We start from the raw sequence: 27,632 nt of genomic DNA on the forward strand, positions 1-27,632 counted from the left end.
CATAGCCCTGGTCGACGAAATAGAAACTCAAATCTGAAGCATTACAAATTAAAAAAAAATTTTTTTGAACATAAAGAATAAACAGTGAAGATGAGGGAAAGGAGAAATAACAGGGTAAAAAGGAAGGGGGAAAATCATGCAAGTATTTATATAGGATAGCTGAGATGATTGTACCACTAATTTCCATCAGTTTTTTGAAAGTAGCAGTTAATGTTTAAAAATTTTACTTTGACTAACTATATGCTAATATTTGCAATCTGAACAACGACATCAAGGACAACAACGTGCAATACAAAAGCCACAGTTGAATACCTCTCATCTTGTTCCTCTAAATGTGTACCGTCTCTAATGTCTTATCAATTATGATTATACTCTCTTTAAAATAAATTAAAAAATAAAAAGTAAAAAGGACAAGAAGAAAAATTAAGGTTTATTGAAAGTGTCAATGTTCAATTATTTGTCCAACCTTGCATACCTGTATCTGTTAATATGAGCAACAGATTTCACAGTAAAAATATGTAATATAACAAACATTGTTAATTTGCTATTCTTATTTTTCTTTTTTATATATTTAGTACAGGGTCTACAGGGTCTCACTTTACAGCTCGGACTCATAGTGATCCTCCTGTTTTCAGTCTCCCAAGCGCTGGGATTACAGGTACGTTCCACCACGCCCAGTCTCAGTCACAGTCTCAGTATGCCTGGGAGGCCAGGCCAGCACTGCATGCTGTGGATGCTGTTCTTGTTTTGAAAATCTGTACCATATGTATGATTGTATGCTACTGTTTCTGTCTTTGTTTTTGCTATTTGCTTTTGTTTGTACTCTTTATTTATTTATTTACTTATTTGATAAAGGTACTCTAGTGATCCTCCTGTGTCAGCCTCCCCAGTGCTCAGATTACAGGTTTAGACCACCAAGCTATCTCCCCAACCCTGGACCATTACAAATTACATCTTTACCTGAACTGTCTAGAAAATACATTTCATATTTGATTTAAACAGCTTGGCCTCACATAGCCTGCTGAATCAGCAGACAACAGAACTCTACAGCCAAGTTGCCTCCAAGAAACCACAATGCCATTTGAGTTGCAATCAATAACACTGCCCTGGACTCCTCACCTTTCACCACATCAGCCACATCACAGGTTGGATCAATACTTCCTATATGTTTCGGATGCGCAGGATTAGTGTCATCACCAAACAGAAGTGCTAAACACGAAAGAGAAAGAGTAGGATTAAAATACAGCAGGCTGGGGTAGGCAAACAGGGAATTGTAGGAATATGTGCAACTCTACCAGCCAAAGAAGGAAAAAGGATGTGCTTTGAGGCCTGTCATAGTCAGCAGATCCTAAAGCAGTGACATGTGCAGGGCCCTAAGCTTTTCTCCTCCAGCCAGTGTGACAGAAGAAGCTCACTTCTATTCTTAGCCAAGTTTACATACTTTCTCAGGACTGCTCCAGACATTTGTTCTGATATTTGTTAAATATTCAGAACACACAGTCCATATCACTTGGACAGGCCTGCAAGTGCCATCGCTGGTAGCATTTCAAATGCCTCTGTTGTAGAGATTGTTTTCCATGCTGTATACACAAACAATATTTTTCAAGTATCTTAAAAGAACATTTAGATAATTTCTCCATACACAAGATTTGCAAAATTTCATTTCTAAAGCAAAGCCAAAAGCAGAGCTGGAGAAAAAAGGACTCGCCATACAAATTTTTATAGGTTTGCTTATTTTTTGGTAGTACTAGGGTTCAAACCCAAGACTTCACACATGCTAGGCCAGTACTCTACCACTGACTTACACCTCAAGCCCTCCTCTCCTTTTTTTCTTTTTTTTTTCAGACAGGGTCTCACTGTGCAGTGTAGGCTGGCCTCAAACTCACGGCAATCGTCCTGCTCCAGCCTTCCAAGTGCTGGGATTATAGGCCTGTGTACTTATTTTTAAATCAAGCAAAAACTGGGAATAAATTGGACTCCACAAAAATGACTAATGGAATTTAAATTATGAATAATACTAAGTATGGGTTGCAAGCCAGTGCTTAAAGTTCTAATGATTAAGGGGAAGAAAATCAGAGCTGCATAACTAACTGATGCTCTAAAAACATGTTCACATCTGGTATATGTACATATTTACAGCTAAAAAAAATTGCAGTTATACTTCCGTCAAACAATATTTCAGATATTTCTAATGTAAATTGTCATATATTTGTGCTTAAAAGATATGCATTTAAAATAAAGCCATGCTAAATATAAATAAATAAATAAAATAAAGCCATGCTTAATAGTTGGGCTGGGGAGATAGCTCATTGGAATAAGTAAGTGCTTGCTTGGAAAACACAAGGTCCTGAGTTCAATCCCTGGTACCACCAAACAAAAAAAAAAGAATAGATCAATGAATGGTAACTTTCACAAGGGTACAGTTAGATAGAAGAAATAGTCTGTCATATTCATTAGTCTTTATTTTTTATTGTATTTGGTACAGGGTCTCAGTACATAGCTCAGACTCATGGTGATCCTTATGTTTTCATTCTCTCCAGCACTGGGTTTATAGGCATACATCACCCCCACCGGACTGAGTCATGGGCTCAATAGGCCCTGGGATGGGGCTGGTGCAGCATGGGATACCAGGGATCGAACCCCAGCCCTTGCACTTGCCTAAGCAAGCACTTAGTCCACTGAGCTATCTCGCCAGCCCTAACTTGTCATAGTCTATAGAGCAGTGGGATAACTATAGTAGACAATACTTGTGTGTTTATTTCAAAATAGTAAACTTTCCAATACAAAAATAAATGGTATATATCTGAGATCATAGATATTCTAATTACCCTGATCTGATTGGTAAATATGTTATCCACATATTATGTTGTCACACTGTGCCCATAAGCATGTAAAATTACTATGTGTCAGTTAAAAATGAATACACGTATTTAAATTTTTGAAAAAAGTCTACTATACTAGAAGAGATAAATACCTTATATATATTTAGTATAAATTTGATTGAATCAAGAAAATACATAAAATATTACTAGAATTTTGTAGAGATACAAAGCAGGATAAAAATTTTCCAACAAAAATTCAGGGCTAACAGAAGACCCAATGCTATTATGGGCTACTGGACTCTTTTAGAATATTTTGCTGAGTTTACACACCTATAATATTCAAATAACGGAACTTAGAAAAAAAAGGGGTATACAGATGAATGTCCATTTTGTATCTGTGTATTCAAAGTGGTTGGGATAGAGATATAGTTACATTCTCTTAATGAATAGAATGATTTGTTCTAATGGTGTTTGTAAATAGGATCTCAGGTCCGCATCTTGTACAGCAATTAACCACTAAGAAGAATATATGCAGTGTGTTGGTTACTGAAACTGTCCTACCAATTTGATTTGAAACTGTCTCATTGCTATCTGTTTATCAATAAAATTATGAAAAAAAAAAACAGGGCTGGGGAGTTGGCTCAGTGGAATAAGTGCTTCCCTGGCAAGCGCAAGGGCCTGAGTTCAATCCTCGGTTCTGCCAAAAAAAAAAAAAAATTAAAAGACTTGCATTCTTGAAATCATGTGGGAGAAGAGACTAAAGTTATAATTTGAGTAAACAGAATAATAGTTTGCACTAAAAAATTAAAATAAAATAAAGCCATGCTTAACAGTTGTACAGCATTATTTCATCTAAATAAATTAGTAAAATAAAGGTGTTCTGTCCACTGTCTCATTCAATAAGGATGAAGAATTAGGCTATAGATATGTGAATGCCTTTTCTTAAGAATTATGAAACCAGAGAACACTGAGCATGAGCCAAAAGTTTTCTTTGATGAAACTTTAGGGTTTTTTAAGTATGTGTTTATCACTCTAGAGAACAGATTAAAACTCTCAGTGAGGGGTTATGAACTGATCATCTCATTTAGTTGGATTTCACTCATCATTGAAGGATTGACTGCTTATTTGTAAACATACCAGTTCTGTATTTCCAGGATTGATGGTTTCAAAACTAAAAAGGAAAATATATAAAATGCTGGCTAAAGAGTAGAGCGCATGAAGATACTCAGAGATGGACACCCAGTTGTCATTAAGGCTGGTCCCTCATGCCCACCAAGAATGTAATGGCAGAGGCTTAGACGGGCTTGTCTCTAATACGAGCTTCATAAATGCCTTTCAAGGAGCTTGTTTAACAAAAAATACTAATAAATAGCTTTTTTGTACACAAGATTCACTTAGGAAAAACTGAAATAGAAATAAAAAATGTTGCCAGTGTTTTAGTTGTATGAGCTCATGTTGGCAGTATATAATGTTTACAACCCTTATGTGGAGCTGGCACACGCACACAATGCACTTTCATTCTTTACTTAATCTCCTTTCCCTCACCTTCTCCCACCTCCCACTAGCTCTTGCTCTCATTCCTATCTATTTGAGAAACATCTATTTCCTATTATCTTTTATTTTATTTGTATTTTGGGTTTCTCATATAGGAGCAACCATGTGACATGTAAGCCTGTGTGGCTGATTTATTTCATTTAACATGGTCTCAAAGTGCATCCATCTGCCTACAAGTGATTCAAGTTTATCCCTCTTTGTGGAAGAGGATCACTCCATTGTGTACATATATTACCTTTTCTTATCCATTCATCTGTTAATAGACATATATGTTGCTTCCAAGATTCAGCTATTATGAATTGTGCTGCTATAAACATGGCTATGCATGTATCACTATGATATGATGTCTTTAACTCTTTTGGGAAAATACCTAGAAGGGGAATAGCTGGGTCAAATAGAATTTCTAGTTTTAGCTTTCTGGGGACTCTCTATAGAGATTTCCATAGGGGTTGTACTACTTTGTATCTCCACCAACAATGTAGAATTAATAACCAAATTTAGCAATGCAGCAAAATACAAAGATTAACACAGAAATAAAATTTCTGGGGCCGGCGAGATAGCTCAGTGGACTGAAACACCTGCTTAGGCAAGCGCAGGGACTGGGGTTCGGTCCCCAGCACCACATGCCATGTTAGCCCCATCCCCAGGGTGTTAAGCCAGCCAGAGTCTGGGCATAGTGGTGCATGCCTTTAATCCCAGCACTGGGGAGGCTGAAAGCAGGAGGATCACCACAAGTCTATGCTGTGTAGTGAGACCCTGCAACAACCAAATATATTTTTAAAAAAATTCTGCAGCAAAAATATGTAGCTCAAAAAAAAAATATGTAACTCAGTGAAGTAACAGGAAAGCAAGAGAAAAACTTGTAGGAAATCACTTTGGTTACCTTTTCAAAACTGGAACAACAAAAGCCAACTTACTATGCTGGTTAATAAGCATTCGAAAAGAGATGCGATTGGTGTAAAATCGATCCAGAAAATACTGAATGTTACTGCTAATTAAGGGGTCAAATCCAAACTTCTCCTTGTATTCAATCACTCCTTGTGCCATTGTAGGAACCACATCGTTGTGTCTATTTCTAACTTTAATCAGAACTTGCAGAAAGCTGCATAGGAAGGAAACAAAACATGATAAGTGTTGTGTCTTACAGGCTGGTGCTCCCACTTCCCAGTTCGTTCCCAGGCCAGCTATCTGCTCAGATTTGTGTAGATTTTCATTATGTGCTAAAAGGAAGTACTCATAAGAAAGTAAAATATTACCCATATTTTGGCTTAAAACTTTCTATAGAAATTTGTCTTTCAAACATGTAGAAAGTAAAAGGTCCTAGTAAAGAAAAAGTACTCACTATGTAGGAATCTACTGACTTTTGGGATGATTACATATCACAGGGTCGATAAATGCTTGTTGAAGAATATATCAGCATTTCTTCTGACAACATAATGAGAGTCCCTCGCTCCAAAAAACCCTAAGGATTTATTTATGAAGTCTCAAAGCAGCAGCTCCCATGAATAAATGAAGAATGTCAAACTTTTTAAGGACCTTTTTGAAGTCAACTTCATATAGTAATAAAATGTAGTGATAAAATGTAGATAAAAGAAAGACAATGAAATAAATTTATTTAGCAGGCACAGTGGTACATGCCTAGAGCCCTAGCACCTCAGGAGGTGGGAAGATCGATTGATCCCAGGAGTTCAAGACCAGCTTTGGAAACAAAGGGAGACCCAGTCTCATAAAACAAATAAATGAGCTTACTCAAGTATTCTGGCATAATATTGTGAAGATATATAGAAAAAATATATTAAAAATCAAAACTAAGACTAGAAGGATAAATCAATCAATAGAACCAAAAAATTGTGTGGCTCAACGGTGAACATGAGTATAAAAATTTTAGCATACTAAGTAGGTGAAACTGCAAATCAGTAGGAAAATAATCTGATTGCTTGGGACAGCAGGTGCACATTTAAAGTCACATCCCAATTTCAGGTCTTCAGTCAAAAAAGTAGATTTAAAAAGTAGGGTGCAGAGCAGGCCAAATAGCTCAGTGGGTTCAATCCCCGGGCCTGCTATGCTGGCCCTGTCACCAGGGCACACAAGACAGCCATTAAGACTGGGTGTGGTGGCGTGCGCCTATAATCCTAGCTCTTGGGAGGCTGTAAACAGGCGGAGACCCTGAACACCCTATAGACCCTTCCCTAAAAAATACAAAAAAAAAACCCTAAAAAGCAGGGTGAGATCATAGGATGATAAACAAAAATCAAGTGGGTAAGAGTATAACTGGGTAAGGAAGACTGTTCTTAGCTTAATTCAAAAGGCAGAAACAAATGATATGAAGAAACAAATGGCATGAAACTAGAATTTCAGGTATTCTACAGGAATGCACACTATACACAAAAACCAGGGAGACTGGAAAAATACATTGCAAAAGTTATTACACTTAATAAAGGAAAAGAGAAGTACCCTATCATAAAAATAGGTAAAGGGTATCAGTGGAAAATTTACCAAAGACCAGAAACACAAATATCAGTAACTTCATCCTCATAAAAAAGGACCATTAAAACATAAATGTGATAGTATTCTGTATTTACCAGAGAGTATCCAGTATCAGTAGAGTATGGAAGCTTCACTGACACATTTCTAAGGGCAACTTAACAACATATCAAAGCTTAAATAAACTAATTTCACTTCCAGGATTGATCCTAGCAAAATTACCAGACAAAGTGGACAGTTGTTTTTAAAAGCTGTTGTCTAGCGCACACTTTGTAGTAGCAGGGAAACTATAAGCCTGTCTAAAATCTAACAACAGACTACTGATGTGAGTAATCACATGCCACATAACTGTGCTTCTGTAAATGACCGATCCTACATACACTGGTAGTGTCAGGGACATCACAGCCATCTTTGTTTTTGCAAGTACACCTTATGACAGTGGAAGTGAACTTATGGCACACATGTTATTTGTCTTTCTTTTAAGACAAAAGATGTTAGTATATGAGATGTTTTTCTAAGCTAAGACCTCAGTATTCAGGTTTAATTCCAGTGCCGGTACTTTGCAGTAAGTGGGTTTTGGGTTGATTTTGGGCACTCGTCTCTAAAAGTGTCACTATCACTGCTCTATGATATTCACACAAAAATGAAAACTGGCAATTGTGGTATATGATTATAATTCCAGCACTCTGGGAGGCTGAGGCAGGTGGATCAACAGGTTGAAGCCAGCCTGGACAACTCACAGACTTAGGGAGTTCCTGCCAAAATAAAAAAGGGCTGCAAATGTAGCTCACTGTGAAGCATTTACTTTCACTTCACTAAGTTGAGTCCTCTACTGGCAATGTCATATAACCCCTCACTAAACAGAAGAGTCCACCACATGACACTCCCCAACCTTACTCCACCAAGAGCAGGGGGTTATTCAGATCCTACCACTTGCAGGCTGGTGAACCCGGCAAGTTACCAAACTTCCCCAAGCGGAAGCTGTTATCACGAAGACCTAGCACAGGCTGGATTCAAGGATGGCTGCTCACAGAGCAGGCTTATGTCCGTACATTGCATCTGACTGAATCTGTTCCAGAAATCAGGACAGGATTCCAGAAAAGCATGCAGAAACTTAATATACTGTACTTCTACAAATCTACATCTTCAAGTTTAGACTTAAAGAGGCTAGCCCTCATTTGTACGATTTCAGATGAACAAAATGTCACCACCTAATGACTTCTTTTTTTTTCTAATGACTTCTGAGAAAACAAAGCTTCTGGATTCAATTCATTTCATATCAACACCTTCAATGATAGCACTGGGTTGTATTAAGGAAAATACTGTTTGGCGCTCTAATCTAATTTTTGCTCCTTCTACATTTCACAGACTTAATATTATTATTATTATTATTATTTTGGTGGAACCGGGGATTGAACTCAGGCCCTTGCGTTTGCCAGGGAAGTGCTTATTTCACTGAGCCATCTCTCCAGCCCTCACAGACTTATTAGACAAAACACTTAGCAAAGTATAAAACAGGTTAGGGCCTTTCCCCTTTTGCATGTTAATTTGTGAACTTGGCTAATTACTCATGAATCAAGCCAGCAGGTCTGCCAGTGCAGTACATGGTAAAGAATACATTGTGCCAGGGAAAAGGAACTGGGTCTGCTATGTCTTCTATCTGCTAAAAACAGTCATAAGCTTGGGAAAGTCACTTCACAACTCTGAAGCCAGTTTCTTTATCTGTGAATTCAGAGGTCTGGGCTAAATACTACCTAAGGTTGTCTGCATGCTGTGCTGTTTCACTTGCTCTTTTTATGGAACACCTATGTGGGGTGTCTGCTCCTTAGCTATGGGGATTAGGTTTATACTTAGAAATTTCTTAGCACAATAGGCCTGCTATGTGTGTTCACTCATTTCTATATGAAATGGGGGAAAATTAATGGGAAGGAAACAATTTCTCTTGGAGAAAAAACCCACACAGCTAGGGTTAATGTTTCTTAGCTAAGTTAAAAAATGAAAAACAAATACTTTCCATCAGCTTGAGAATTTAGCAGTCTTTGTACATAATGGCAGCACCAGAATTCAGGTTGTTATATTAAAAGCACATTCTTCTATGCTTATCTAAATAAAAGCATTACAATTTTTCTGTGCTCAAATGTAATACTCCATTGAAAAGATGTTTAAATTGCAAAGGATTGGGTAGATAATTTCTGCATATGTGGAAGCCATTGCATTCTTAAACCTACCACTAGATGGAACATTTACTGCAATGTTTAGAGTCAGTATCTAGTTCGTCTTGACTAAATGTATTAATTACGAACTGTGTCATGAAACAGTAATTTGAGGTAGTATTATTATTCCTTGTGTACTATGTAAATTCTTAACTCAAAAATTTAAAAACTACAATGAGTCATTTACTCGCTAAGGAAACTAAAGCTTTTGTCCAAATTATATTCACCGGGTCCTACGGATATCAATTCCTATTACTAAAACCTTTTTTTACCCAGTCATTTTTATTTTCAGTTAAGTGGTAGCATACTTACTTATCTAAAACCTTTGGGTCCTCAGGGCTTTTATTTTCATATTCTAAAAGTTCAAGAAAACTTTGCATGTACCTAAAAAATAAGAGTACTGTTAGTTACCTATCCAACATTCATTCCTTGTTCCCTTTTCCCAAGAGTACGCCAAATTTTCTCTCAGGTTTCATCTAACCCTGACACGCAAGTCAATGGTTTGGGAGAAGCTATTTTCTCCAAAGCCTGTGGGGGTCCCTTTTTCTCTTGTCATGAATTATTAATTTGTTCGGTAGTCCAGGTCTAAGCCTATCACTGCATGTATTTCTCTGAAACAGGGGCTGGCTCACAAACAGGGGCATATGCCTCAATTCATGCCAGTAAAAGGACAGACCTTCTGGAGGTCTCTAAAGAAATCAACATGCCGTACTTTTGTACAGTATCCTGTGTGGATGTGAAGTTCAGAACTGCTGCAACTATTCTGCTACCAAGAGGTAATGAAGCCTGAAAATGAAGCCAATACTATCAAAAGCAGGGCTTTCATAGCCTGATGAATCTCTGATTGAAACACTAAAAGCTCATCCCTATGGCTGGCCCTTTTAATTATGCAAGCCAGGTTTAGCTGTCTCTGCTGCCATTACAAACATATCCTAATTTATATTCTAAATTTATGGTTTGACCATCAAAAATGCACATATAAATTTTAAGAAGCACATGAATGACACTGAAAACAAGAAACAAAGAAGGTGCCATCTCAGGCTGAAATTAATTTCATCAATACAAAATGGAAGAAAACATTTTATGTCCTCAGACAGCTTCTAGAAGAAGAATTTCTCCATGTCTCAGTAAGGACCTGAACAAGGAAAAAAAAATGCTTACAACAAACATTAAGGTCTGGAGAACACAGAAGAATGTCACAGCTGAATCCCCTGAGAACCCGCTAGACCTAGTGCAGCCTCAGATATTCTGATTAGAAGTGTGTGATTTCTACCTTGGAGCTTAGTGCATTCTGAAAAAATTACACTTTTATTCTTACCATTTCCAACAATTGATCACCTTAACCCTATTATAGAGAATAAGGACACTCAAATGACTAAAAGGACTGTTACACATAGCCATGAACGGAAATGGCTTGATCATCAACTCACATGAGATTTGGGAAAATACGTTTGATACACTCATTCCCTGGTATACTATGTAAAGTTTCTTGGCACTGCTGGGTGTGGTGGCACATGACCATAATTCTAGCACCTGGCAAGCTGAGGCAGGAGGATTGCCACAAGTGTGAGGCCATCCTGGGCTACATAGTGAGTTCAAGGCCAGCCTGAACTACATCAGGAAAAAGAAAGTTTCTAGGCACGTAAAGTCATGGGCTAGATACTGTTAACATCTTCTAAGTCAAAATACCCCGAGAGGTCACAGTCAGCCCATCCCAGAAATTCCCTTTGTCCTGTCACATGCAAGCAAGCTTAGGCAGCCTCCTGTCCTTCCCAAAGTGAACAGTCTTTTAAAGAACAAAGACAAAAATGCAGACAAGTCCAAGACTATCTTGAGACTCCTGGCCTGAAAATCAAAACAGCAAGAATACCCCATGACCAAGGAGACAGCCTTACATATAACATGCACTTTTAACACTGCACAGATAGCAGGGCCAGTGTTACCCCTTTAACGGCGTGTAAGAAGCGTGCCAGCCAGATAGCTCAGTGGACTAAAGCACCTCCTTAGGCAGAGCAGCAACTGGTATTCGATCCTGCCCCCAAGGCACACTGAGACAGCAACTGAGACTGGGTGTGGTGGCACACCTGTAATCCCAGCAGCTGGGAGGCTGAAAACTGGAGGATCACTGAGTCCGATCAGTATAGGGAGACCCTGTACATCCTATACTAAAATACATAAAAAAATAAATAAGTAAATCATGTGTAAGAAGAGTTGGTAGCTCAGTTGCAACTTCCAAGAGGTTAGAAACAAAGAAAATGCCCAAAACATGCAAATACATGATCTTGAACTGGATTCCTAAATCAGGAGGGGGGAACGGCTTTTTTTTTAAAAAGAAACATTATTAAAACAATTAGTGAAATGATAGCAAGTTCAGTACATTAGAAAATATTATGTACCAATGTTAAATTTCCTGAATGTTATAAGTACAGTGGTTAATTTTTTTTTTTTTTTTTGGCAGAACCGGGGATTGAACTCAGGCCCTTGCACTTGCCAGGCAATGTACAGTGCTTAATAACAAAAGTGGTATTCGTCTGAGATTGAGCAGGTCCTGGCAGATGCCCTTATTGAAATACTTTTTGGAGTGTGGCCCAGCACTGAACTCTGGGCATCTCCCAACTGCCACCCCTGTGGGCTGTTTAAGGTCGTTTTGCTTAATACTGAACAATTTCTGAAAGTAAAAAGTTTATTTCTATTAAAAAATACTTTTTGTATAAGGCTGTAGTGGCCTCTGCAAGGTTATAGTTCCGGCAGACTTTTATGGTAGTTACATAAGTAACTTTTTTTTTTTCAGAACTGAGGATTGAACTCAGGCCCTTGCGCTTGCCAGGCAAGCGCTTATTCTACTGAGCCATCTCCCTGTCCCTCTAACTCCTTTTTGATTATGACAGCTTTCACAACAACTCTGTCACATAGCTATGTGTGTGCATTACACATATACGAACACATATATACATAACACACATACACATAAATAGAGAACATGAATTACAGATGACAATGATAAACCTAATACAGTCAAATGTTAATGAGTGAGCGTATATGGGAGTTCTTTTTATTGATCTTTTCCTATTAGTCTTGTATTCACTTAATATCTCTCTCTCTCTCTCTCTCTCTCTCTCTCTCTCTCTCTCCCCCCCCCCCCAAAAAAAAAAAACTGAACCCAGATCCAGGGCCTTTGTACTACACTACATCACCAGTCCTGTTTTATTTTTCATTTTGAAAAAGGGTCTTGCTAAATTGTCCAGCTAGGATAGAACTTTTTCAGTCCTCCTGCCTCAGCCTCTCAGAGTGCTGAGATTAGACATGCACCACCACACCTAGCTGCAACCAGTCTCTTAGGTAGGAAAGTATTTCAAAATAGAGTGTTTAAGAAACAAAAACAGAAGAAATTATATGCATACATCTGGAATTTTTATGGAACAATGATAAAGAAACAAACACCAAAATAGGAAGAAAATGTTCCAAAAAAATCTTGATTTGCCCGTACTGCCCTTGAATTTTGGATTTTCCAACCTCAGCCTCTTGAATAGCTATCTAGTGTTATGGTTGGGTCTAGTTGTATGCCCCAAGCTTCATGCAGTCATAGAACTTTATTAGCAATGGTGAATCTGGAATGTGCAATTCTTGGATTAAGGGTGCTGGGATTAAGAATGTGGGATTACTGGATCAGTACACTGATTGGATTGGTACAACTGTAATCCCAGCATTCTGCATAAAATAAAAGTGGCAGAAAGAACTTGTCTCTCGCTCTCTTCGCTCTCATTCCCTTATTGCTTTTGCTGTGTTCTGCCACCATGAACTACTGCCTTCTGCCATGTGCTGTCCTTCTGTGGTGCAAGCTGATCATGGACTGAAAGCTCTATAAACCATGAGCTAAATAAACTATTCCTCCTTTAACAAAAAAGAAAGAAAGAAAAATATTCAAATGAAAATAAGAACTAGGGAGAGGGATGGGGAAAGGAAGAAAGGAAAAGAAAAAAGAATAGAAGGAATAAAATGGAAACAAGTCTTGTAAATGGAGTTGAAGGGAGGAGAGGGGATTGGAAAAAGAAGAATCAAGAAGTATCAGATCAGGCAGAAACTTCCTCTAATGAATGTGATCATTATGTATATTTAAAATGTACCAATAAAAGTAAAAAAAAAAAAAGAAACAAACATCAAAAAAGTTGACACAGCAATTTATTTGACTGTATATTTTGCCAGTGTGATATGATGCAAAAAAACCTTCAGTGTTTGTCCCTTGCCCAGGCATAGCTTCTTAAACCCGCATGTCTCAGTTACTTTCTCTTATTGCTGGGACAAAATACCCAAAACCCAAAATTATGGAAGGAAATGTTTATTTAGCTCACAGTTAGTGGAGGTTTCAGTCCATACTCAGGTGGTTCCAAGACAGAGTGTCAAATGGCACAGGGCAACCTTTCATGGTGGTGGAAAACAGCAAAACAGCAAGAGCAAACAGGAGGAGTAGCAGCAACAATGGCAACAGAGAGCAAGTTTGTCTCCCTTACGTACATTCAGGCTATCTGTCCCAGACTTGGTATAGCACTCACACCCATAATCCCAGCAGCATTTACACCCATAATTCCAGCAGCACTCACACCCATAATCCCAGTGGATCATGAGTTAATCACAAACTCTAGAAGTCCACCCCATAACTGCATGAGGCTTTCAGGGCACAACTAGACACAAACCATAACACTGTAGAACTTCCTAAGTGAGAGGAGCATCTTCTGCTATTCCTGAGGAATCCCTTCTGATCACTCCTGCCATTATGTAATGAGGTGATTTAGGATGGAGCCCCTAGATCAGCTCAGAGTGGGGCTGGTCACCAGCAAGACAAAGTGACTAGAGGGCTGGAACTTTCAGCCCCATTCTCAACTTCTGGGATACAAGAGTCTGGAGATTATGCTCTATCACAACCCTAGAATAAGGTTACTGTGAAAGCCTCCAGGTCACAGAAGGTGCTATGCTCAGAGAGGGCATAAAGCTACAAACATCACCTATCACGTGTCCTAAGCATTTCTGCCATCTGGTTAGCCCTGAGGTGTGTCTTTTACCAAAAACCTGTAAACATAAGCAAAGTATTTTCCTGAGTTCTATTAGCCATTCTAGAAAACTATCAAGCCTTACCAAAGGGCTTTGGAAACTCAATTTACATCCATTCAATCAAAAGCATAGCTGGCTCAGGACTTGATGGTTGCCACCTGAATGGAGGTCAACCTTCAGAGACTAGGGCCTTAAACTACAGGTTCCATGCTAACTTCAGGATTGAATTGAGTTGCTGAATATCCAGCTGGTGTCTAGAAAATCAGAGAACTGGTGGCTGGTGTTGTGAAACACTAAAGAGCCAGAAATTCACTCTGAAGCCCCTGAAGTAACTACCACATAAGCAACAGAAAATGTCACCACCAGATCAAAGAACCTGATCATGCCCACCCTTATTGCAGAGGCTCTTAACAGTCATTTATACTTTCTGCTGGAAAATCTCTAATGGCCCTGAGCAATAAAGAAGTCTCACACAGACTAAGGAAATGAGAGATGGTAAGGGAGGGAAGGGAGAGGAAAGGAGAGGAATGGGAAGAGGAGGGATACCATCAAGGTAGGTTATATACGAGTATGACAATGCCACAATGAAACTCAGAAATTTGTATGATTAACATGCACTAATTTAAAAAGCACAAATGAGAAAAGGCAAGTTCATGGACCAAAGTCTTAAAATCTAATAAAAAGAAGTTTCAAGCAAAGAAGTACTTGCTGCCCCTTCTCAAAAAAGCTATGAATTCAGGGCAGAATGCAGCTGACTATGATGCCACTGTCTCTTGGACCTTTCCTGCAATGTAAGGTACAGGGACCTTTGAATGCAGGGACAGAGTCCCTGCTGGTTTTCTAGGAGAGGGACTGGACACTGTACCTCTAAGGCTATCTAATACAGTGCTTCTTGGATGATCCATCTGTCCCTGAGAAATCATGACATTATTGAAGAAGGGTCATTCTCTTTCGGTAACTTGGCCTCTACAAACCCTTTTAAGGCAAGCTGCTTAACAGTTCCATCATCCTTATATTTGTTCACAGTGCTCCCTGATCTTAAAGTGCTCTCCCTGTGATGTGTATGGTCACTTACACCCACTCATCAGGGGACAGTGCAAGATCACAGCGAGCACTTTTTGCCTGCTGTTGTGTTCCCACAGCACTGTGTCTGGCCTCCTCAACTATTCCAGCTTTCTCCAAGGACTTTAACCTTGCTATTACAACATAGAGAAGACCTGCAACTGTTTCTCAAATATATGCAAATATCTTTCTAAAAACATACCACCCACTCATATCCGAGTGCTTACCGGTCTCCCCCTGCTTACCTAGTGGGAACTTTCATCAGAAATTCAACTTCCTCCATTACCAGCATCTGCTTTATGCATCAGAGCTTCAACAGGTTGAACTTTAAGTTATACTCTGTTAAGATGTTGCACTTTGCGTAGGGTAGATGAAGCACAGCAGGGAGCTGATATTTTTCTAATCTGAGGTTCCCCTTTAAAGGACTTGTTTTTTTCTACAAGAGATACTGCCTTTAAGGAACTTCTTTAAAAGGAAAACAAAAGGAACAAGGCTGAGACTTGATAACCATCTCTATAACCAGAAACATAAAATATGAAGTCAAGAAAGTATCTATTATGATTTAGAAATATTTTTTAAAGTAACTTAAAAAAACTGTGAATGGCATGGAAAAACCAAGCTATCCTCAGTGACTCATCCCCAGGCAGGCAGTATGTGTGTGCACTTTTGTGGACAATGGTTCCGATGCCCAATGTTCAGAGCATTGTGAGAAGAGTCAGTTCAAGCCACTTTACTTACCAGCTCTGAACCAACCCCACCGAAGGGCGGTTCAGTAAGTTATCAGGTAGAAGATTGACTTCTCTCATTGTGTTAGCCAGTCGCACAGGCAGTTCCTTTCGTAGAAACATGTATGAAGTTTTCTCACATGCATTATCTCTCCCTATTAAGAGATGAAAAATGTTCCATGATTTATTTTCACATCTACCAAGTGGAGAAATAAAGTGTTTTCATGGTAACACAGCTATTAACTGGTTGGGAAGAGGAAATTAAATAATCCTGCGGTCTCCAGTTAAATTTTTATCCTTTGTAATAGCGAGTTTAAGAATGTAATTTAATTATAAGAGAAAAAGAGCATTTATCCCAAGAGGCAATCTTGAAAGCATTTTTTCTTAACACAAATATATTCCTAGCATTACCAGTGGTAGTATAAAAGTGACCTGGGATATAATCTGCATTTGTTTTCAAATAAACACTGTAGGAAAACTGCCAGGTACAAAAGTAGTAGCCCATGTAAATCCAATGTTGTTTACAGGGATTTCCAGGAGGCAGTAGATCCATTCATTCCACAAACACTCACTTACTGCGTGCCAACTGTTTCTTAAGATTTTCTTCAAACCTATTTCTACTTCTCTGCCACTGTGGGGAGTAGCCACAGACTCAGGGGACTCTGTGACTTCAGATGAGGGGCTCTGACTGAGCTACAGGGCTTGGAGATTCCAGAGAAAGCGGCCCAGGATACCTTCACGGCAGAGTGATCTACTATGGCATGTCTGAGGGAAAGACAGTATTGATAAGAAAGTGAAATAAGGCAGGTACAAAAAGCAAGTCCCATATAATTTCACTCACACGTAAAATCTAAAACAAGGGATCTCACAGACATTGAGAGCAAAATGGGAGACGGGAGAGGGAGAAGGCAATGGGGAGAGGTAGATGAAAGGGTTCTAAGTTACAGTTGAACAGGAGCAAGTTCTTGGTGTGCTACTGCATGGTAGGGTAAGCACAGTTAATGGCAATGCCTTGTATACTTGAGAGCGCTCAATCCTAACCATAGAACACCAGGGTGCATCTGTACTGTATCAGCTTTTTCCAAAAAGCTGAAAGGACTCTGAATGTTTTTACCATAAAGAAATGATAAGTGTTTGGAAGGTGAAGGTGTTTGCCTTGGTTCATGCATTACATGGTGTATATGTGCATCAAAATACAACATGATGCCCGATTTTTATGTTTTTATTTATGAATCTTAAAAATAAAAGGTCAAGGGTTCTGGAGGTTGCTCTGAGCTGGCTGTACATAAAATTTATGCATGGGAGAAAGGCAATCGAAGGGAGAAACTCAAGCCTCCTGTCTTCCTGCCCTGTGGCCAGAATAGTTTCAGAACTGGTCTTGCACCTCCCCCTAACTCTCTGTAAACTGATAATGGCTAGAGGGTGAAGGACAAGATAAAAAGAGATGAGCTTTGGAGACAGAAATAGCATTCAGCCACAACTTCTCTATTTGGGGTCGAGAAACCTTTGGCAAACTTCTTCACTCCTCTGAATCTCAGCTACATTAATCTATTTTATGGGGCTCAAGCTGATAAAGACTAAATATGTTAACAGGTACAAAGGTCAATAAACACTGGTTCTTCTGTTTTAGGTGACACCCACTTATGTCGACTAGGCCCTCCTGAAGCTCCAGGCTCTCTGGAAGCTGTTCTGAAATGGGCAACATCAGCAAAGTTCATCCAATATTTTTCTCCTCCAAACTGTCCTTATTCTTTCTTACATGATAAAGGCAGAAAATGAGAGATTCAGAAACTCAACTTTCTAGCACTTCAGTCACCTTCTAGTTTCTTCCTTTCCTTGCTCTGTAAAGTAAGATTGAAATACAAGAGTCCAATTTTTAAGTCATTCGCAGATCCTTTCTTTCCACAGACTCAGGATCCCTTCTCTTTAAAAAAAAAAAACAAAACTTAGAATAAAGCATTATAGTCTTAATCCATTCCTCATCTTCTTCATTCTAAGTGAGTACACTGAAGGCTTTCAGTAGGTAAATCTATAATTCACAATTCTTTCATTTTTTTCCTCTTATGATTTTGACTATGATGAGTATTTTAATCCCCAAATACCCACCCCAAGTAAGGGAGGAAGGGGTGTAATGCCCCAGAAATGACCATGCAACATCTACTCTCTATGTATAATTCTGGTTAAGTCAAGTAATATATATATATATATATATATATATATATATATATATATATATAATTTTTTAAAGTTCTGTATGACTATTTTGGTTTTAAATACACTAAAATGCTGATATTTGTCATAGTGAATGTCATTACATGATAAAGGACCTATTTATCTAAGTTAAAATATAAATATAGATTGTTACATGCCAAGAGAAAAGTTTTACATCCAGGTTAAATAAAAGGAATGGAATGATAGAGTTTTAAGTAGGCCCAACCTTGGGCTCTATCTTGGCTTGCTTAGGCCACTTTTTACAAGAATCTCACAAATATCCTTGCTATTGGATCTCCCTTGATACCTGATCAAATTCCTTGCCCCTTGCCTTGGGTATCTAAACACCCTGGCCTGCCTGCAGTAAGAATTTAGTTGAACTGTGCTGGCAGGAACTACCCCAACCTTAACTCCTCTTAGTAATTTTCCACCTACTGATCCTCACACTCTATTCCTTAGTTACAAATCTCAACTTGTCCCTGCTGTATGCAAAGTTCAGCTTGACCTCTCTCCCCTACTGTGAAACCCCACTGCAGCATCCAGATAATATTTAAAGTTTCCCTTAGGGTCTTTAACAAGGATCACAAATGATTTCTTCTGTAACAGAGATAAGGAAATTATGCAACTAAGAAGCACAAAAACTCGTGGAGTTGAATTGGACATGGGGATATCAATATGAACTCATAATTTTAAAAAATTGTATGAGTCCCTTCAGGTAGTGAAAAGTTACAAGCCTGAATTTTCCAGCCCACAGCTGATTCAGAGCAATAGATTGGAAGCACAAGGGCAGAGGGTCGGGAGCAGTGAGAACAAGATGGTAAGTCAATACCTCTTCTCTGAAAACCATGGGGTAGATGATTCCCGAATTGAAAGGCTTGCCTGTTTTAGGAAGATAAAAAGGAGCATATGCCATACATGCATAATACAAAATATTATACAGATGCAGTACAATATTGGTACAATTAAATATACATGAACATTTAAACTAAGATAAAGACTATCATCTCAAATTAGTTCAGACCAAATTTTACCACCAAAATGAGTTTGGGCAACAAATGTAAGAAAAAGGAATTCAATTGTTAGAATGTTTTAAGCTTCAGATCTGAGCTAAAAGACTGATCCCACAGGACAGTAGTGGCAGAGTCATGTGCTGTAGTCAGACTTGGGTTTGAATATTAAGCACTCACAAGCTTCCTGAGCCCAGGAAAGTTTTCTACACTCCTAAATCTCACTGGAACCACTGAAGAGTCAGGCATAGCACCATCCCCATAGAGGTATGGTGAGGGTCAAAATGTGCTTAACATTGAACATGAATTAATCCATTCATTCCTAAAGCTTAGAAGAGGAGGCTTAGAAGAGTCTGAGGCCACGGAGGCAAGATCACACAGTCTGGTTCTTGCGCAGTTATTGGAGTGTGACCGGTGCAGTCCCCCACACTCATGTGAAGATCCAATGTGATTAAGAAGAGATGAAAGTGTGCTCGCTTACCATAAAAGTCCTTGATGTTGATAGTGGCCAACTCCACACTCTCCGGAAAACTCAACCACTAGGTGGAGAGAACCAATTTCAAGAAACTGGTTTAGAAATGAGAGGAAATTTGCTCTAGTGTCCTTGGGTTATCAGCCTGTTATAAACTTGAAAGAAACTTTATTTTATCTGCCTCTAGATCCCCAAAACACCTATTATAGTGCCTTACCTTGTAGTTTCTCAATGCTTTCTTGGAAGAGTAGATAATGCTTTCAGAAATTCATATTTTTAAAAAAGTAGCTGAAAAAACTGAGGTTTTGCCTCCTACATTCTAATTTAGTTTTATGGACAAATTCTTTGCACTTAGATATCTTAATTATACATCAGCTTAAACAGGAAGATAAGTCTTTTTTGGTTAGTTAATTAATGAATCTAAAAATAAATATGAAATGCCTGAATTTTGTAACCTTTCTGTGGCTTTCTTCATATACATTGAAGGTATTTAATCCCAGGTATTAATGCTGAATACTTAGTTTAAATCAAAGGGTTCTAACAACCTTATTTTTGGTAATAAACTTACCCCTCAAAAAGCCTTTAGATTTTTAAATAAATGTCCTACCAAAAAGGTCCTGCTTTTAAGTCTTCTGGCATACTGAATATCTTCCAGTTATTCAGGGTTTTTTTTTTTAAGTTCCAGTTATTCTGTCCAGTTATTTAACTTCATTTTCCCCTTATTTCCTTGGCTTCTCCACATTTCTTAATTTTGATTTTCTATTTCTATTTTGCATTTCTCTACATACTTCCTCTTCTTCAAGCTTGCCAATTAAAATGATCCTCAGTGTCAGTTCAGAAGATGACAAAGAGGGAGCCACTGAGGAGGTCTGGGGAATTCTGTCTTAGCTAATGTAAATATCATTAACTTAAATGCACTCGTAGGTGTATGGGTTTTCTTCCTAGTGTGACGACACTTTAATTCTCTTTTTTTGTTTGTTTGTTTTTATTGATGGGGATCGAACCCAGAGCCTCTTGCAAGGAAAGTACTCACTGGGTACCATTCAACTACAACCTCAGCCTCTCTGGTTTTTTTATTCTTTGCCTTTTTATCAAGTAATTGGGAATGGGTGAAATTACTGATTTGCTTTGCTTAGGAAGGTTCCATACAGCTCTACATTCATCAGGATATAGGCAGTACAGATACAAAATATAAATGATTTTTAATTGAGTACAGGAAGCCCTCCCTGTCTTGGAGCCAGGAGGTGGCCAGCAGAATCTCGCTAGCTACCTGAGCAAGAGTTCACAGAACAGAATTTATACATGTGGTTTCCATAGTACCAGTTATTTCTGACAAGTCTTTAATCCTCTTTTTGACTAATTTGCCAGAGGTAGAAAAAAAGTATTTCTTCAGTTAATAAAGTCACCCAATAATAAGTACCTATAATTAAAGCAGAGGGCTGTGTGCTTTCTTCTATCAACAAAGACAAGCCCCCCTACAATGTAGTTTCCTCTCTAAATTACTTGAAAGCTATCTTTGTCCACAACTTTCAGCTGTAACACTTGGTGGGAGCTAGTTTGAAAGTGGCAGCAGGGGCATTAGAGGCAAAAGGAAAGCAATAAATGGAAAAATTACTAACAAGATGCCACAAATCAATGCAACGATCCAGTTCATTTTGATGATGATGCTTTTTGTTGACACTGTCAACTAAGTGAGTTTGCAGTTTATTTTTCCATGAAACACAATAAAGTAAGTAAAACAGAAAATAGTATATATAAAATTTTTGAAAACATTAAATTTTAGAATCTTAAGTAACTAATTCTTGGATTTACCATGGCTAAATGATTAACTGAATAGTCCTTCAAAAGGAACAATTTAAAATGTGAATGGAGAGCTATAAAACAATTGTCAATGTCCTTCAGAAGAATCGCTATAAAAAAAAAACACAACTTTGGACTCACAATGATTATTTTCCTTCATACTCCATGACGGTACTTTACTGCCTGAGAAGTTTAACAATTTCCTTTATTTAGGAAAACTCACTCCTGAATTTAAGAAGAGATCTTAGATATTACTAAAAATAGTCTGGAGATCCCTCAAAACTTAAAAGTAGGCCAAGTGGAGCAGCAAACACATACAATCCCAGCTACTTGAGAGGGTGAGGTAGGAGGACCACACATTCAAAACCAGCCTGGACAATTTCCTGAGACCCCATTCTCATAATAAAGAAAAGGTTACGGATGTAGCTCAAGGGAAGACTGCTTACTTCCCATGTAAAAAAAAAAACCCAGATCCAAACTCTAGGGCCACACACACACACACACACACAATTAAAATTAGAACTACCATATGATCCAGCAGTACCAAAGAAAGAGCCATTGAAGATCTTCTACACACCCACGTTTACTAGAGCACTATTCACAATATTTAAGAAATGGAAACAACTTAAGTGTCCCTCAACTGTTGAATGGATAAAGAAATATGGTATGCCCGATGGACTGCTATTTGGCCATAAAAAGGAAATTCTGTCGTTGTAATGATGCAAGTGAAACTGGAAGACATTAGATTAAGTGAGACTAGAAGCCATTAGATTAAGTGAAATAAGCCAGGCACAGGAAGGCAAACACTGCATGATCTCACTTGTACGTGGAATTTTAAAATATTGACCTCATACACCAAGGAGGGCAGGAGAAATAAGGAGTGATGACAAGTCAGTTGATAGATGCAGAGTTGGAGGGAAGTGGGAGAATCTGGACTGGGGATACAGCTTGGTGGTAGGATCCTTGCCCTGTATGTTCAATTCCCTGAGTTAAATCTTCAGCACTAGGTGAATGAAAGAATGAATAAATGAATGAGAAACAGGTTCCAGTGGTTCTAGAGGGGGTTTTCAATCTTCTTACCATATAGAAGTGATAACTATTTCAGGTGATTGAAATGCTAGTTGTCCTGATGAGCATTATAAAAATGATTTTTTTTATCAAAGCCTCACACTGGACCCCATAAAAATATACAATTAGTACATGTTAATTAAAATTGTAAAGAGAGAGATCAAAATAGGTAGCAGATTTGAATTCTGCCTAATTTGGTACTGCCTCCATTATAGATCAGTTCCTTTTCTAGTTATTATTAAGAGTGGTGAGCCAAAAACTTCATAGCCAAAGACTAGGTCATTCACAGATGCTGAATTTCCTATCAAACTGAATGTCCCAATAATATGAACACACTTTATTTCTTTCAGGGAATGAAGAAAGACACAGAAGGAGTAGCTTGTCTGGACCTCAGCTGGGAACATTCACTTTGTGGGTGAGCAGGTATTAGGGTTGAAGCATCTTCAAACTCCTTCACTCACAAGTCTAATGTTTGGGCCAGATTACTTGAGAACTAGGACTGCCTACCCAAGCACATTTGGGTGGCCACTCCAAGGGCTTCCTCACAGCATGGCAGTTTTGAACTACCTGCTTCCTTACCTGGATTCAGTAAAAGGTGGAAGCTGCACAGCCTCTGGTGATGCATCCTCAGCAGTCACACAGCTAGCCCACTTCAGTTGGACTGTGCTGGCCTAAGCAAATGAGGTAGGAGTCTCTCCTGGACTCTACTGCACCTTGTTCAGCAGCCTCCTTAGTGAAAGTGCCTCCTCAGTGTGTTCCAGATGTGAGATATCCAATACAGGAGCCAGAAGCCATTGGGGAAATGTAAACACTCAAAACATTCTAGATGGGGTCTCATTATGTTGCCCAAGCTGGCCTCAAATTCTTGGGCTCAAGCCATCCTCCTGTCTCAGCCTCCTGAGCAGCTGAGACTTCTGGCATGTGCAATTGCATCTGGGTGACTATTGGGTTTTATTACACATCAGGAGCAAATTCTCCAAATGGTTTCATGATTATTAGGGGATTTCTCTTATGCTTGGGACATACATGCTTATGTATGTAGGGGTAAAGAGATATGATATGTGTGTAACTTCCTCTGAAAATGCTCATCAAAAAGCTTGTGTGCAAGAAAGGGAGAGAGTGATGGGGTGGGGATGGGTGGAGAAGAAAGAGAAACCAGGTGCTAGCCATAGGTGTTAACTGTATTATTCTTGCAGCTTTTCTTAAGGTCTGCATTTTCTTAAGGTCCTGAATAAAGGATTGAGATGGGGCATCAAAAACAACTTGAATCTACAACAATAAGAGAATAGTAAAATAAATTACAACAGTGTATATTTACATAGAGAACCATGCAGTTATTAAAGAATAGTTTTAAAGGAAAAGAGTCTGAAAACTTCTTCCCATAATGATAGTTTTTTTTCTATTCTAAAAAAAGAAAGAGACTTACTACAGCCATTCTATTCTACAGAAGTACAAAAATCTCCTATAAAAAAACACTAAATGAAGATCTTCCTGTTGGGGTCTAACACTCATGCTACCCTTCTATCTTCTGATAGAAGGGAAAACATAGGTGGTCGTGATGTTTCTTAAAGAAGGAAAAGGTGATGGAATCCTCTGAAGGATACCCTTGTTTATGTTTGTATAGAGGGAAAAATCTTTTTTTTTTTTTTTGAGGAACCAGGGGTTGAACTCAGACCCTTGCACTTGCCAGGGAAGCGCTTATTCCACTGAGCCATCTCCCCAGCCCCTTCTTTTTGTTTTTTGAGACAGGGTTTCGCTATGCAGTTCAGGCTGGCATTGAGCTCACTATGTAGCCCAGGCTGACCTCAAACTCACAATGATCCTCCTGCCTCAGCCTCGTGAGTGCTGGGATTAAAGGTGTGCATCCCTACACCAGGTTTGAGGGAAAACAAATAATCTCCACTGGACCCTTGATCGTCTCTCTTTAGAAACCCTGTCTGTAGCTGTGTATGGTGGCAATATACCCATAAATCCAGTATGATGGGGACTGAGGCAGGATGCCTGCAAGTCTGAGCCTACCCTACACAATTTATGGACTGTTTCAAAAAAAATAAGAAAAAATGGCTGAGGATGTGAAGCCCTGGTTCAACCTCCAGTACCTCAAAGAAAAAAAAATCCCATTTGTTTACTATTTTGAAACATTTGCCCAAAAACAGACTAGTTTAAAAAAAAAAAAAAAGCTACCCCTCTGTACACCAGATAAAGCCAAATCAAGCTGTGAATGCATTTCACATGGGCCCAGAAGGTGTGTCCTCTACTTAGGCAACCCCTCTGCCATTGTCCCAGTCACTGAGTTCTGTAGTCTATGTGTCCAAGAATTCCTCAAGAAATTGAAGATCTTTTAGCATGATGCCTGGAACATTACAGATGTCCAATAAATATTTTCTGATTGCAGCTGAAAATTAAAACACCTAGTGCTTAAGTATAAACTTTCCATAACAAATACAATTTAGGGGGTTAAGATAACATCTTCTGGTGATAGCAAATGGCTCTTGTAGATCAACTTCATCCTATATATTTGGTTAAGGTATTCAAATCTTTAAAGTTAAGAGTAGATGAACCTATAGGGAGGCAGGAAGGTGATTATACAGCAATAGTAAAACTGACTACACAAACAGAACTGTAGCCAGCCAGAATACATGCATAACAATTGCTACATAGCCAAAGCCACCACACACCTACATCAGTCTAATGCTAGAAGATTAAAGAGCTGGACCTAATGGTAAAGTGGTGAATTACAGGATGCCCTGTTGTCATTGAAGCAAGAAGAGTTAAGTAAAGCCTGCACTGTAGCATCTTGGAAGTTTACTGAGGCCAAATGTTTAGCTCATCGGCTCAGTGGATGAAGGCCATCCAAAGCCCATCATGCTCACAGCACTAATGAAGTGAGAGTACCACTTCTTGGAAAATGATCAGTTTATACAGCTGTGGCCTTTAGCGAACAAAATTGAAGAAAATTAACACTGAAGGTTAGCAGGAGGCCGACTGCATCCAGGAAATGCTGTCATTAACAGAACAAATGCATAACCACCATCTACTGAGCATCTATCATGTGCCACACTCTGTGCTGCACATTCATCTCATCAGTGCAACAACTGTATGATTAAATGCTGTCACTTGTATCAGACTGAAGCTATTTGCCTAAGCTTACACTGCCGGGATCAGACTGTATATACTGCTTCTCATATTCCTAGAGACAAGAAGGCACACTAAAAGGAGTGGTCTTTGGAATTATTTCAACATAAGTAGGTAGAGTACAATGTGATAGTCCAGAAATGATAAAACGAGACAAGCTTTAGATTTGGTCATATCCTTATTAACAGAACAAATTTAAAACTAAATTACTAATACAGACAACATTTGCTATGAAGGATTGCATGGGTGCAATGATATATTATGCTGAACTGATAAGAGCATACGTTTAAAAGTCTACCTGTACTTTAGCTATGGTTTTGCCCTTAAGTTTGCTTAACTAAGAGATTTAAACAATGAAAGTATGCTTTAGCTTTTTGTCCAAGAAATACAAATATATACTTCATATGGACAATGTGAAAATTACAGCTAAATCTGCTTAATTTGTCTGGAAGTCAGTGGTAAACAAATGTAAACTCATTTCTGGAAAAACTAATTTCTGCTTCCTTTCAGAGGAAGTGTCAAACATGTTACGCCAACAACTTAGCTGATGGTTGGGATGCCATAGCTTTCATTACTTAAGGCTTCTTCTACTTTCTCATGTGTAAAACTGAGGAGGTTACAGATTTTATTTAAGCTCAAGCTCTCACAGAGTGAATCCAAGAGGCTAAGACTTGGGTTTGTGTCACCCACTTCACAGTTTATTTACCCTGCACCAATCTTGCTTACTAGTGTAAATTCTGAGACAACTCTGGAGAGGACTGATAAGACTACAAAGTCAAAGAATGTAAAAATCAAGAAAAAGGGTACACACTTTTACATTTGTTCTTCTCTGTGTATGCTCCATCCAAAAAGCCTCCAACACCGCTCTAGATAAAGGACAGTGAGGTTAACATGTTATACATTCCCAACAACCACCCCTATTTAAAAAACCATTAAGAGAGAGGTAGGGACAGCAGAAAAGATACTACAAAATCACAATATTCACACATTTTGCCTAGCATATATAAACTTATGTATCTGTCCCAGCTTCTCTTTGAGCTTCTCAAAGGCAGTAATGCCTTGGCAATTTTCCAGGTTTTCTCAGTTTCCCTTTCAGTCCAAATCCAGAGACTGCAGTGTATTATGTTGGGGGAGGCAGTACCAGTGCCCAGGAGCTCCCCAGATGATTCTCCTGAGCAGCCCTGACTGAGAACTACTGACTAGCATCCAGTCTTAGAGAACTCGGGGAGGGAAAAAAAATCAAATGCTCTAAAGCATCCAATTTTTCCTATTTAATTATTTACTTATGTATTTTTATTCTTTATTTTCAAATTTGAGTTTTGTTTCAATCTCTTAGGAAACTGTACACAAACACCACCATAGTCTTTAAGAATCTCTTTTTCAAACATTTCTTGACTGTGAAAAAAAAAGAATGAATCTCTTTTTCTCTTTCCTTTTCAGATGATACTACATGGAGAGGATAAAAAGTGAAAAAATTCATGAAGAAAATAGCTGTGGTCCTACAGGAGGTGGTGATACTTGACCAGCAGTGTCAAGGCTCTTGTTGGGTTTTTTCCACTTTGTCTTATTCCCACACCATGCTGAATCCATTACCAACTTTCTGAGCTATAAAGGAGGAGCAAGACGCTGAGGTGGCTGAAACCTGGATTTTATTGAGAGGCAGGTGGGTCTCACTATGTAGTTCTGGTTGGCTTTAAACTGTATGGGCCAGGCTGGCCTTGAACTTGCGGTGATCCTCCAACCTCAGCCTCCGGAGTGCTGGGATCACACACATGGACCACAATGCCTGGCCAGACATGTAGCTTTACCACTGAGTCTATGTGTGACTTTTATGTGCTCAGAAATGTAGTTTCCTCATTTATAAAATGTGTCTGACTATTATGAAAACTGAATAGCATACTTTATACTAAGTGTTGGTAAGTAAATTCTAGTTGGAGTAGGATTTTCTGCCGAGTTCCGGGAGCCCCCAGACCCAGTCCTAGCCCAGGTCCGGAAGGAGCTGAGCACAGCAGCCAGACCTAAGCCAGACGCAG

The 27,632-nt window shown here is 38.7% G+C and overlaps 1 protein-coding gene across 3 annotated transcripts in view; it reads right to left on the bottom strand.

The window, feature by feature from the left end:
- Window positions 1–27,632, bottom strand: part of Pdk3 (pyruvate dehydrogenase kinase 3) — a 79,522-nt gene that overhangs the window by 32,522 nt on the left and 19,368 nt on the right. For 2 of the 3 annotated variants that reach the window (XM_023715391.1, XM_023715392.1), the window contains exons 2-6: window positions 26,411–26,465; window positions 15,920–16,061; window positions 9,386–9,457; window positions 5,294–5,478; window positions 1,120–1,209 (exon numbers count right to left, since the gene is read on the bottom strand). In XM_023715391.1, the coding sequence (XP_023571159.1) occupies window positions 1,120–1,209; window positions 5,294–5,478; window positions 9,386–9,457; window positions 15,920–16,029 (457 nt within the window). In that variant the 5' untranslated portion in view covers window positions 16,030–16,061; window positions 26,411–26,465. The remainder of the gene's footprint in view (window positions 1–1,119; window positions 1,210–5,293; window positions 5,479–9,385; window positions 9,458–15,919; window positions 16,062–26,410; window positions 26,466–27,632) is intronic. The other variant, XM_004631373.2, reaches the window with a different exon arrangement.

Source organism: Octodon degus, unplaced genomic scaffold (assembly GCF_000260255.1).
Source record: "Octodon degus isolate 3935 unplaced genomic scaffold, OctDeg1.0 scaffold00041, whole genome shotgun sequence".
NCBI classification, from domain to species: Eukaryota; Metazoa; Chordata; class Mammalia; order Rodentia; family Octodontidae; genus Octodon; species Octodon degus.